The sequence below is a fragment of the Mauremys mutica genome, chromosome 2, assembly GCF_020497125.1.
Source record: "Mauremys mutica isolate MM-2020 ecotype Southern chromosome 2, ASM2049712v1, whole genome shotgun sequence".
Classification (NCBI taxonomy): domain Eukaryota; kingdom Metazoa; phylum Chordata; order Testudines; family Geoemydidae; genus Mauremys; species Mauremys mutica.
Genome location: NC_059073.1, coordinates 232,284,773 through 232,297,888, shown reverse-complemented (window position 1 = coordinate 232,297,888; position 13,116 = coordinate 232,284,773). Strand labels below are relative to the sequence as shown.

At 54.8% G+C, this 13,116-nt stretch overlaps 1 protein-coding gene across 1 annotated transcript; it reads left to right on the top strand.

The window, feature by feature from the left end:
* The first annotated feature begins 1,701 nt into the window (after positions 1 to 1,701).
* LOC123363266 (zinc finger protein 446-like) lies at positions 1,702 to 3,165 on the top strand. Its single transcript, XM_045004135.1, has one exon. It carries the CDS (start codon positions 1,702 to 1,704, stop codon positions 3,163 to 3,165), a length of 1,464 nt encoding a protein of 487 aa, XP_044860070.1.
* The last annotated feature ends 9,951 nt before the right edge of the window (positions 3,166 to 13,116 follow it).

Here is a 13,116-nt window from a genome sequence, read left to right as displayed (position 1 = left end):
TCAGGCCCCAACCACCCCAGGGAGCAGACCTGCCTGAGGGAGCTCCTGACGGGGAAGTCGCTGGAGCCTCGGGCCCTTGCCTGGACTGGCCGGAGACACCCCAGACCCGCTACTGGGAAGACCCGCCGGAGCTTCCCCGTGCTACCTATGATGAGGAGCCGCTAGGAAACTCCCCATCGCCGTGCTGCTATCCGGAGGAACCCCCGGATCCGAGTTGGCCAGCTTTCCCCGAGGACCTACCCGATCTACCCCCCCAGCCCGGGGGTTGAGCAACCAATGCAGTGGGACTTCCCGGAACCCGACGCCGTGGGTCAGGTAGGACCAGAGGGGGATAGTGGAAGTGGCCCGGGGGCAGCCGACCTCAGTCAGGCTGCTGACCAGACCGAGCCTATGTCAGTGTGTTGCGGTCAGGATCCCCACTGACCGTCAGCGGTGACGACCGCTGTCTAGGGCCCCGGGCTGGGACACAGTGGAGTGGGTGGGCCTGTGTCCCCCCTGCCACCCCACTCACGGGTGGCAGCCGTCCCCCTCTACCTACTGGCTCGGCCTGCTACAAGAGGCCTGAGCCCCTGTACTGTTTGCTACTGGCTCAGCCTGCCACAAGAGGCCTGAGCCCTTATACTGTTTGCTACTAGCTCAGCCTGCTACAAGAGGCCTGAGCCCCTGTACTGTTTGCTACTAGCTCGGCCTGCCACAAGAGGCCTGAGCCCTTATACTGTTTGCTACTAGCTCAGCCTGCTACAAGAGGCCTGAGCCCCTATACTGTTTGCTACTGGCTCAGCCTGCCACAAGAGGCCTGAGCCCTTATACTGTTTGCTACTAGCTCAGCCTGCTACAAGAGGCCTGAGCCCCTGTGCTGTTTGCTACTGGCTCGGCCTGCTACAAGAGGCCTGAGCCCTTATACTGTTTGCTACTAGCTCAGCCTGCTACAAGAGGCCTGAGCCCCTGTACTGTTTGCTACTGGCTCGGCCTGCTACAAGAGGCCTGAGCCCCTATACTGTTTGCTACTGGCTCAGCCTGCTACAAGAGGCCTGAACCCCTGTATTGTTTGCTACTGGCAGCCTGCCACAAGAGGCCTGCCCTTATACTGTTTGTCGCCCAGCCCCTGATCCAGAGGGCCTGGGCCTTTGCCAGACCGTTAGTACTGCTTATAGCTCAGCCTGACAGCAAAAGGACTGAGCCCCAACTGACTCTGTCTTCATTTACCTCGCCTTAAAGGGACAGGACAGAGCACCCCTGTGAGACCAGCGGGCCGGTGTGGCTCCCCTCCTCCCCTCAGAGGGTTGAGCCCCGGACCCGCCTGTTACAAGTGGCACCTGACCAGGGACCTTTAGATCCCTTGCCCCTGTGAGAAGGGGCCGGTGAGAGGGCGGCGGACCGCCCCTCTTAGCCAGGAAGATGGAGACTGACCGGCTGTTCCAGCTGCTGGTGGAAAGCCAGGAGCGGCAACAGGCAGCTCAGCTCCTGCAGCAGCAGCAGCAGCATGCCGCCCAGCTGGAACAGCAGCGGGAGCGAGACGCGGCCCAGCTGCAGCAGCAGCAACAGCAACAGGTAGCTCAGCTAGAGCAGCAACAGCAGCTGGTGCAGCAGCTTGGGACCCAGCTGCAGCACCTCCTCGGGCCCGCCCCCCGCCCCGCTGAATGGCCCGCGGGGGAGGGCGGGGGGGGTCCGCGTCTGGCGACCCCCCTGCGTCTGACCAAGATGGGCCCAGAGGACGACCCGGAGGCCTTCTTGGTCACTTTTGAGCGGGTGGCCCTCGTGGCGGGATGGGCAAGAGACCAGTGGGCCACCTTGCTGGCCCCCTATTTGACCGGGACGGCCCAAGCAGCCTACCGGGGGCTGGCGACCGAAGAAGCCCGCGACTACGACCGCGTGAAGGCTGCAGTCCTCGACGCTTTGGACATTAGCCCGGAGACGTTTAGGCAGCGGTTCAGGCGACATACCTACCCGGCGGGAGCCCGTCCCCGGATGGTGGCCCAGACCCTGAAGGAGGCCTGCCGTAGGTGGCTGCAGCCAGACGTCAGGACGGCAGAGGAGGTCACCGAGCAGGTGGTGTTGGAGCAGTTTGTTCACACCCTGCCGGCCAAAGGCCGGGCCTGGGTACTCCGCCACCGACCGACGACCTTAGCAGACGCCGTCGCGCTCATGGAGGGTTTCCTGGCGGCTGAAGCCTCGATAGGGCCCACCTTCCGGCCACCTACCTCGGGTCCCGAACGACCCCGGGATGAGAAAAGGGCGTCGAACATGCCCCACCCACGAGGCCCAGACCACGGGCCGGGACCCCGACAGGAAACCCCGACTCCACGCTGGGAAGCAGCTCCCCGGCTGACTACCCCAGCCTTCCCCCAGGGAGTGCCCAAGGTCCGGCGGAGCCCCCCCCGAAGTACCAGAACAAGCCTTCCCCGGAGTGGACGCCCTGAGCTCGGTCCATGCTTTAGATGTGGGAAAGCAGGCCACGTACAACGAGACTGTCCCGAGATGGATTGCAGTTTCGGGCAGGTTTACGTAGGGGCCGGCCGGGCCCGCCGGGCGGAGGCCCCCAAGCTGATAATCCCGGTGACGGTTGAGAACCAGACCACACAGGCCCTGATCGATTCAGGGTGCGGCCAGACCTTGGTCCGCCAAACTCTGGGACCACCGGCCGACCCCCGTCTGACGCCGATACAATTGCAGTGCATCCATGGGGATGTCCGACCTTACCCGAGTGCCTGGGCCCAGCTAACGGTGGGAGGCATTACCCGGCGGGTAGTCGTCGGCCTGGCACCCGGCCTGGCCTATCCGGTGATTCTGGGGCGAGATTGGCCCTCATTTGAAGAGGTCCTCCGGGCAACGCCGGGGTTGGCTGCTGAACCCCGGGGACCTCCGCCTGAGGCGGGGCAGACTGATGAGGAGAGTGAGGGAGAAGACCAAGAAGGTCAGGGGCCGCCGGGGCCAGCTCCCACAGAACCTCGCTTCGATACGGACTTTTGCCGCGACCAACGGTCGGACCCGACACTTAGCCGGGCCTACGACCAACTTGCGGCCGTCGACGGCTCCATAGTGGACTCTCGTCGGGCCACGCAGTGGCCCCATTTCGAGTTGCGACGGGATCGGCTCTACCGCATCGTCCGAGACGGGGAACCTGTGACGCAATTGCTGGTACCCGTTGTCACCGCAGGGCCGTGATGCAGTTGGCCCACGATGTGCCCGCTGCCGGGCATCTGGGGCAAGAAAAGACCCTTGCCCGAATCCTGGCACGGTTTTTTTGGCCCGGTATCCATCAAGAGGTGAAGCAATATTGTACCTCCTGCCCCGAGTGTCAGCTGGCCGCACCGCCTCGGGTACCCAAGGCCCCCTTAGTCCCTATGCCAGTCGTTGAGACCCCCTTTGAGCGGGTCGCCATGGACCTGATAGGTCCGCTTCCCCGAAGCACGGCCGGCTTCCAGTATGTCCTCGTCCTCGTGGACTACGCTTCCCGCTTCCCCGAGGCCGTTCCCCTGCGGAGCATCACTGCCCGGACCATTGCGGGGGAACTGATGAAGATATTTTCCCGGGTAGGGTTGCCTAGGGAGATCCTAACGGATCAGGGCACTAACTTCACGTCCCGGCTGCTCCAACAGGTCTGCAAACTCCTGGGGTGAAACAGCTGCATACGTCTGTATACCACCCGCAGACCGACGGGTTGGTAGAGCGGTTTAAACCGCACCCTTAAGGACATGCTAAAAAAATTCCCCCCCGGGAACTGCGACACTGGGACCAGTTCCTACCGCCCCTGCTGTTGGCCATCCGGGAGGTGCCGCAAGCGTCGACCAAGTTCTCCCTTTTGAATTGTTGTACGGGCGGAGGCCCCGCGGACTGCTGGATTTGATGCGGGAAACATGGGAGGAGTCGGCCTCCCCAACTCAGGGCCTCCTCCAGTACGTCCTCCAGTTACGGGGGTACTTAACGCAGGCCGGGACGTTAGCACGGGAGAATTTGCGGGCAGCCCAGGCGAAACAGGAGAGGAACTATAACCAAGAGACACGGGCCCGGAGGTTCGCTCCTGGGGACCGGGTCCTACTGCTTCTACCCTGCTACCTTCCAGCGGTTGATGGACCACCTCTTGCGGCCCCACCAGGAGTATGCGGCCGCCTACTTGGATGACGTGGTAATCTACAGCCGCCACTGGGAAGATCCCCTCAACCGGGTCGCCACGGTCCTACGGACCTTGCGAGAGGCAGGGTTGACCGCCAACCCTAAGAAATGTAGGATCGCATGGCAGGAGACCACCTATCTTGGCTACACGGTGGGAGGAGGTCGAATCAGACCCCTGGTAGGCAAGGTACAGGCCCTTGCGGACTGTCCCACACCCACGACGAAACGCCAAGTGCGGCAGTTCCTGGGGCTCGCCGGGTATTATCGGAGGTTTATTCCGCAATTCGCATCAATTGCCGCACCCCTAACTGAGCTCCTCACGAAAAATAGCCCCCGACAGGTGCGCTGGACGGCCGAGTGTGAGGTGGCCTTCCAGACCCTGAAGGACCGCCTTTGCCAGGAACCAGTCCTGTACAGCCCGGACTTCGACAAGCCGTTTATTCTACAGACAGACGCGTCTAAGACCGGCGTAGGGGCGGTCCTGTCGCAAGAAGCGGAGGGGGGGGACCATCCAGTAATATACCTCAGCCGGAAACTATTCCCCCGCGAGCGAAACTATTCCGTGATCGAGAAAGAAGCCCTAGCGGTGAAGTGGGCCTGTGATGCCCTCCGATTCTTCCTCCTAGGTGCCCCCTTCACCCTCGTCACGGACCATGCACCCCTCCAATGGTTGATGAGGATGAAGGATAACAACCCCCGGATCATGCGGTGGTACCTAGCCCTACAGCCCTATGCCTTTACCATCCGGCATCGGGCGGGCAAGGACCACGCGAATGCTGACTTCCTGTCCCGCCTTGAGGAGATGGAAGGACCTGGCCCCAAGGTATGGGAGCCAGGCTTGAGGGGGGGGGAATGTAGCGGGCCGGTGTGGCTCCCCTCCTCCCCGGGGAGGGTTGAGCCCCGGACACAGGAAGGGGCGGGGCTACGGAGTAGTAAGCCCGCCCCTCAGCGGGTCAGGCGGCGACCCGGAAGAATAAAAGCCAGCCCAGCCAGCTCAGTCAGGCCCCAACCACCCCAGGGAGCAGACCTGCCTGAGGGAGCTCCTGACGGGGAAGTCGCTGGAGCCTCGGGCCCTTGCCTGGACTGGCCGGAGACACCCCAGACCCGCTACTGGGAAGACCCGCCGGAGCTTCCCCGTGCTACCTATGATGAGGAGCCGCTAGGAAACTCCCCATCGCCGTGCTGCTATCCGGAGGAACCCCCGGATCCGAGTTGGCCAGCTTTCCCCGAGGACCTACCCGATCTACCCCCCCAGCCCGGGGGTTGAGCAACCAATGCAGTGGGACTTCCCGGAACCCGACGCCGTGGGTCAGGTAGGACCAGAGGGGGATAGTGGAAGTGGCCCGGGGGCAGCCGACCTCAGTCAGGCTGCTGACCAGACCGAGCCTATGTCAGTGTGTTGCGGTCAGGATCCCCACTGACCGTCAGCGGTGACGACCGCTGTCTAGGGCCCCGGGCTGGGACACAGTGGAGTGGGTGGGCCTGTGTCCCCCCTGCCACCCCACTCACGGGTGGCAGCCGTCCCCCTCTACCTACTGGCTCGGCCTGCTACAAGAGGCCTGAGCCCCTGTACTGTTTGCTACTAGCTCGGCCTGCCACAAGAGGCCTGAGCCCTTATACTGTTTGCTACTAGCTCAGCCTGCTACAAGAGGCCTGAGCCCCTGTACTGTTTGCTACTGGCTCGGCCTGCTACAAGAGGCCTGAGCCCTTATACTGTTTGCTACTAGCTCAGCCTGCTACAAGAGGCCTGAGCCCCTATACTGTTTGCTACTGGCTCAGCCTGCCACAAGAGGCCTGAGCCCTTATACTGTTTGCTACTAGCTCAGCCTGCTACAAGAGGCCTGAGCCCCTGTGCTGTTTGCTACTGGCTCGGCCTGCTACAAGAGGCCTGAGCCCTTATACTGTTTGCTACTAGCTCAGCCTGCTACAAGAGGCCTGAGCCCCTGTACTGTTTGCTACTGGCTCGGCCTGCTACAAGAGGCCTGAGCCCCTATACTGTTTGCTACTAGCTCAGCCTGCTACAAGAGGCCTGAGCCCCTATACTGTTTGCTACTGGCTCAGCCTGCTACAAGAGGCCTGAACCCCTGTATTGTTTGCTACTGGCAGCCTGCCACAAGAGGCCTGCCCTTATACTGTTTGTCGCCCAGCCCCTGATCCAGAGGGCCTGGGCCTTTGCCAGACCGTTAGTACTGCTTATAGCTCAGCCTGACAGCAAAAGGACTGAGCCCCAACTGACTCTGTCTTCATTTACCTCGCCTTAAAGGGACAGGACAGAGCACCCCCTGTGAGACCAGCGGGCCGGTGTGGCTCCCCTCAGAGGGTTGAGCCCCGGACCCGCCTGTTACAGTAACCAGTTCAGTTCCAGGTGTGTATTTTTTATCATAATAGTTACAAAGCTACAACATCTAGTGTGGACACAGATAATGCTGGTATAAAGGTTTGCCATAGGGTGGCTGGTCCCTGTAAATGAAGCAGCACTGGTGCCCCTGTGCCAGAACAAGAGGTCCCAATTGGGCCAGTTAATAGGGTGAGACAACACCTGGGACTATAAAGGATTGGATAGGCGGGGAAGGAGAGAAACTACAGAGAGAGTGAGTGCAATTGATCTGAGTTAGGGCTGAGATGGTCTCTGGGGAAAGCTGCAGAGAGCCTTCTGCAGGCTTTTCCTGGAAGGAGGGAGGGATGATGAGGAAGCCAGTGGAGGGGCTAGCCTGCTGCCTTTCCTGAGTAAAGCCAGGAAAGCTTAAAAGGGCTGAGGGAGGGCTACAAAGCCAGGGAAAAGGCTGGTCAGCTGCCCTTCCTGAGGCAGAGATCCAAGGCTGGAGAGGGCTAAAGGCTAAGAGCTGCAGAGGGAGATACTTGCTAGTTCTTGGAGCTGGAGCATGATGACCAGTACCACTGGGGCTGCTCTGGAGAGCTGGGATGGGGTGAGGGAGGCTGGGGTTTTACCTGTTGCACTGTCTAGACTATGGTTGTGGGACTCATTCTTATGGTTTATGTGTAGAAGACTTTTATAATACATAAATGAAGCCCACAAGGGCTGTATTTATACTCAGGGAGACTGTGTGGGCTATTTCTGGGGACTCTGAAAGGGGAACCAGGGGCAGGGGCACCTGATATGCCATGGCCTGCTGCAGGAGGGTGCTCCAGGTGGAACTGCCTCATCACAGGAGCCTCATGCTGGTGTAGCTTATTCCCCTTCCCACATGGGAACAAGCTACACTGGTATAGCTGAGTCAACACTAAAGAGTTGGTACCACTTAACTATACTTGAATTGATAAAGCAGTACAACTTGGGAGAGAGTTCTGTTCTGCCCTAATCCCAGTTATGTGTACTCAAGCTTTGCAATGGAGATGAGAATTCACCCCAAAGGCTCTGATTCAGGAAGATACTTCTCCAACATGCTTTACTTTAAGCACATGAGTATGCCTATGCAGGTTAATGGGAGTACTTATGTATGTACCATCTTGAACATGGCCTTAGTTATTTCATACATACATGGCCTTAGTTATTATGTCTTGTAAGTGAGCTATAGCAGAAAAGGCTAGAAAAATTATAGTTTCATTTTTCTTTGCACAGTTGTACATTCTATTTATACAGCTCCTATATTTTCAGTTGATAGATGTACTAACTCTAGAGGTGATGATAAAATAAAATTGGGATTGTGCTGAGTTTTGCTCCTTTAGAATATAGGCAGAAGGCCTGAAAGGTTTGGTTTAACATTTTTCATGAGGGGGTTTTTACTGCTTGTCTTTTACATTGAAAAATTCAAACTGGTTGAGTGCATTATAGTAAAAGGGAAGGGAAGTTTTCCTTCCTTTGGAGCATCATATATTGATTACTGCAGGAGGTAGGACACAAGATGTAGGTGTACCAAGTAGTTCAATTCCAGGTGACGGCTGTTGGGTTTTTAATACTTAAGCTGATCTTCTAAATAAGTGAGTTCCCCCATAAGGTGAACAGAGACTGCACAAGGAGAACACTCACTGGAAGAAAACAATGTTTTATTGTTATATGTGAAGGAAGCTAAGAAGCTGCCTATAAAGAAATGCCTACCACATGGATATAAGATTTTTAAAAGGATGCATAATTAAAGGATTACAGTTCTTGACGTGAATCTTTTTCTTAGATTTCTTGTAAATCAGAAGTGCATTTAGTGGCTTTAGCTGTTAAGTGAGTGTGAATTAACTATTCATTTCTGCATCTAGATAAATCTTTCGTTGCATATCACAACACATTTATGGCAGGCAATCTTCTCCCATTTACTGAGTGTTTCTCTGTTTATACAGATTACATGGGTGGACTTCAAATGGTGTTATCAGTGTGTTTAGGCTAGAACTGAACTGAATCTGAAATTTGAGAAGGAACCTATTGCAGAGCTTGGGTGTGGATTATTTTCCTCCACTTCTCTTCCATTTTATATAGCACGTTGCTCCAGGCAGCTATATGCTGTCCAAGTTTTATATGCTAGTGTTGTTAATTATTTATATAGCACTAGAGGTGAATAAATCCCTTTCCAAAGATGTAACAAGCGAGATCCCTGCCTCAGGGAGACTATAATTTAATACAGACAAACCTGATGAAAACAAAAGGCTCAGGCACAAGGATGAATGAAGACGGGGCCAGAGGGTAGATTAAACTGTGGCGGCTATGTGGAAGAAATATGTTTTTCAGGAAGGATTTGAAGACGGAGAAGGAATTAGTTTGGTGCAAAGGCAGAGGATGGCTGTTCCTACCTTTTCTCAGGGTACCGTTTGCTCTTGGAATTCAGACAGGATGCAAAACATAAGAGTTGTTAATCAGATGGTACCAAGAGTGGAAGAAGGAGACAAAGAGTACTAAAGTGAGAGAACTGGGTGGAGTGGAAGGCCTAGTATACGCTAAGAAAGGGTTACAGTGACGGCTTTACTGGTATGCCAGCTATATTAGATACAGCTTATAAGGGCCCCCCAAAAGTGCTATTTCTGGCATAGTTTATACTACTTCAACAAGTGAAAAACTATATCAGCAAAGTATCAGAGGGGTAGCCATGTTAGTCTGGATCTGTAAAAGCAGCAAAGAGTCCTGTGGCACCTTTTTAGACTAACAGATGTATTGGAGCATAAGCTTTTGTGGGTGAATACCCACTTCATCAGACGCAGAAGCTTATGCTCCAATACATCTGTTAGTCTATAAGGTGCCACAGGACTCTTTGTTGCTATACCAGCAAAGTCATTTTTATGCTGCTATAACTACAGCTACACTCGAGCTTTCGCTGGTAAAGAAATGTTGCTCACGCTGCCCCAATAACACATACCACCCACATGCCTCTAACTGACCTTGCTGTACTAGAAAAATCTTCTAGTGTAGACCTGGCCTAAGTCAAGCCAGGAAAAAGATCCTCAGTTGCTATAAACTGTCATAGCTCCACTGAAGTTAATGGGGGGATTCTATCTTACACCAGCTACAGATCTGCCCCACAAGGTACAGATACAGGCAGGAGGAGAGCAGGGCAGAAAGGATCAGTTGTTTGAATTTAATATAGAAGAAGAGAGGAAAGCAGTAAAGGAGAGAAGGATGTTATCAGAAGGCAATTGAAGAAGAATGAGCATGTGGTAACGTTCATGCTCCATACTGCTTTTGTTACACTCCAGCCAGCATCAGACACACGTTTCATGATTTAACCTACTCAGAAAGGTACTTACATTCCTATAGTTCAGCACAACTTCCAGTAAGAAAGGAATGTAGGGGTGAGAGGGCAGTTTCAGCTCTTGCATTCAGTCTGATAGCCTATTAATAGCCCTTTTGTTTACAAAACTAAATTACAAATTGCCATCTTTATACATTCCTTTTTGTAACACTCCTAGACAGAGTCTCAGCTTTGTTACTGTTCTCAAAAGACATTAACTCACATTTATGGCCACACATGAGGGATAGGGTGATAACTCTGGGTACCGTTGGGGAACGTCAGGTACCGCATCACTACCTGCCCTTAGCGTGAAGCAGTCTTGTCTGCACCTGCTGTGGCTCAGCTCCCTGAGGGATAGCTCAGGCCTGGTCTACACTAGGACTTTAATTCGAATTTAGCAGCGTTAATTCGAACTAACCGCTCAACCGTCCACACCAGGAAGCCATTTAATTCGAACTAGAGGGCTCTTTAGTTCGAATTTGGTACTCCACCCCGACAGGTGGAGTAACGCTAAATTCGACATGGCTAGCTCGAATTAGGCTAGGTGTGGATGCAAATCGAACTTAGTAGCTCCGGGAGCTATCCCACAGTGCACCACTCTGTTGACGCTCTGGACAGCAGTCGGAGCTTGGATTCTCTGACCAGCCACACAGGAAATGACCCGGGAAAATTTGAATTCATTTTCCTGTCTGGGCACTTTGAATCTGACGTCCTGGCTGGACATCGGGGCGAGCTCCGCAGCACCTGCAACGATGCAGAGCTCTCCAGCAGAGGAGTCCGGCCAATCCAAGAATAGAAAGAGGTCCCCAGCATGGACTGACCGGGAAGTCATGGATCTGATCGGTGTGTGGGGCGAGGAGTCTGTGCTGTCGGAGCTGCGCTCCAGCAAGCGGAATGCAAAGACCTTCGAGAAGGTCTCCAAAGCAATGACAGAGAAAGGATACAGCCGGGATGCAATGCAGTGCCGCGTGAAAATCAAGGACCTGAGACAAGGCTACCAAAAAGTCAGAGCGGCAAACGGACGCTCCGGAGCCCTGCCCCAGCCATGCCGCTTCTACGAGGCACTGCATGCCATTCTAGGTGGGTCTGCCACCACTGCCCCACCAGTGACCGTGGACTCAGTGGATGGCATAGTGAACCTGGACAGTTCCTCCTCGATGTTCGCCGATGTGGAAGATGAGGAAGGGTCTGTGGAGGACGGCGCAGGCGACAGCCAACACAATACCGCTTTCCCTGACAGCCAGGATCTCTTCATCACCCTCACAGAGATCCCCTACCAACCCTCCCCGGCCGTTAACCCGGACTCTGAATCAGGGGAAGGATCAGGCGGTAAGTGCTATAAACATGTAAACATTTATTTTTTATAAAACAGGTATAAAAAAATAGAAATACTATATATAAAATTTTCAATGAAAAACTATATGAAAAGTAGGTCCACACATATAGGGATTGAACAATAATCCTCCAGGGACAATTCAAGAAAGGTCTCATTTAGGTCCTCGAAAAGTCTCCTCAGGAGGTTCCTGGGGAGAGGTGCCTTGTTGGGTGCTCCGTGGAAGCACACTCTTCCGCACCAGGACATCCTTATGTAGATGGGAATCATCGCCTCCACAAGCATGGCCGCATATGGTCCTGGTCTCTGCAGGGCTTCCCTTAGCATCCGCTCTTTGTGACTCCGAGGGACCCGCATCAGGGTGATCTCGTTCATGAAATGCTGCATCTAATTAGGGCAATTAGTGTATTGTTACTGTTGTGAATGGTTGACTTTTACTTTGCATAACAATAACCCTCGCTTAACAGCCACGTGTTGTAGGCCACATAGGAAAAGCATACATTGATCTTTCCCGTGCACTGGCGGGAGTGGCTGGAAAAGGGTCAGAGTATATGATTTCCAGATTGCCTTTAGCGGGAGGGCACAGCTATCCATTAACTGATAAGCAGAATGTACTGTAAGGCTTACCAGGACTGTCTGCTAGACGGATTCAGCTGTCTCTCCCCACTTGTCCGCTCTCCTGTGCAATGCCGCAGCCAATGAGAGCGTATTCCGAAATCTTGAACTTGTCCTGAGATCTCGTGAGACTTGTTGCCCTGTATGGTCTTGTTCAGAGAAACTGACTAGACTGTGTTCACTGTTCGCAAACATGTATCTGTTCAAGGAAATCAGTTACTTTTCCCATCACACAGCTTCGGCTCTTTCCCGGACTGCCCCGGCATCCCCCTCGCAGAGGCTGGCGCAGATTAGGCGGCGAAAGAAAAAGACTAGGGACGAGATGTTCGCGGAACTGATGGCTTGCTCCAGAGCCGAGGCGGCAGAGCAGAGACAGTGGAGGGAGACCCTATGTCAACAGCATCGCACACACATCGAACGGGAGGACAGGTGGCGGCAGGAAGACCAGCAGGCGACTCAAACGCTGCTTGGGCTAATGAGGGAGCAAACGGACACGCTCCGGCGCCTTGTTGATGTTATGCAGGACCGCAGGCAGGAGGACAGAGCCCCCCTGCAGTGTATCTGCAACCGCCCTCCCCCGCCAAAAAGTCCTGCCCCCCCCCTCACCCAAAAGTACAAGACGGCGGGGCGGTAGGGGCCGTGAGAACTGTCACTGCACCACTGCATAGCGGTAATGTACCACACACCTCTCACGCTATAAATTTGTAGAAGTGCTTCCCTTACAGGCTCACCCAGTCCCAAATCCAAGTTTCATCCCCCCAGTGTGTATTAGATTATTAAAAGCTGTTTGCTGTTATTCACTGTTTCGGTCACGTCTTTCGTGTCAGAGGATTTTTTTGTGTATGGGGGGGGAGGGGATTTATAATTGCACGGTATAGCCTACATTACCAGGGTACAGACTTGGGGCCATGATCAACTGCAGGGCACACACACACTGCAGTCAGTAGGCACCAGGGTCACTCTGTGTGGTGTATGCTGCCCCGGGTCATTCTGTGATGTGTATGCTTGTCCAGGGTCCTAGCGCCTGCCACCCCCTTAATGTTAAGGCATGCTGCCCTTACCATGCACTTCCACCGTAGCAACGAGCCTCTCCGCTGCCCTGAGCCCCAACAAGAGCCCTCATCCACGGACAGATACTCACCCTTCCCCCACACCCCTCACCCCTTCCTACGCCCAAACCCGCAGCCCACTGCCGTCATCCAAACCCCTATCCAAAGAAGGCACCACTCGCCCCTTCCTGCAAACCCACCCCTTCCTGCAAACCCTCCCCTTCATGCACAACCACTTGCAACCGTCCCCCACCCCAGAGACCTATGTAGGAGCAGGAGGATGTCATTCCTCTATGGAACAAGCGGTCTGTACATCAGTGCACACCGTGCCCAGCAC

Bases quoted from the DNA above. Each gene is read 5' to 3' on its own strand.
- LOC123363266 (XM_045004135.1), top strand. From the start codon at position 1,702: ATGGGCCCAGAGGACGACCCGGAGGCCTTCTTGGTCACTTTTGAGCGG.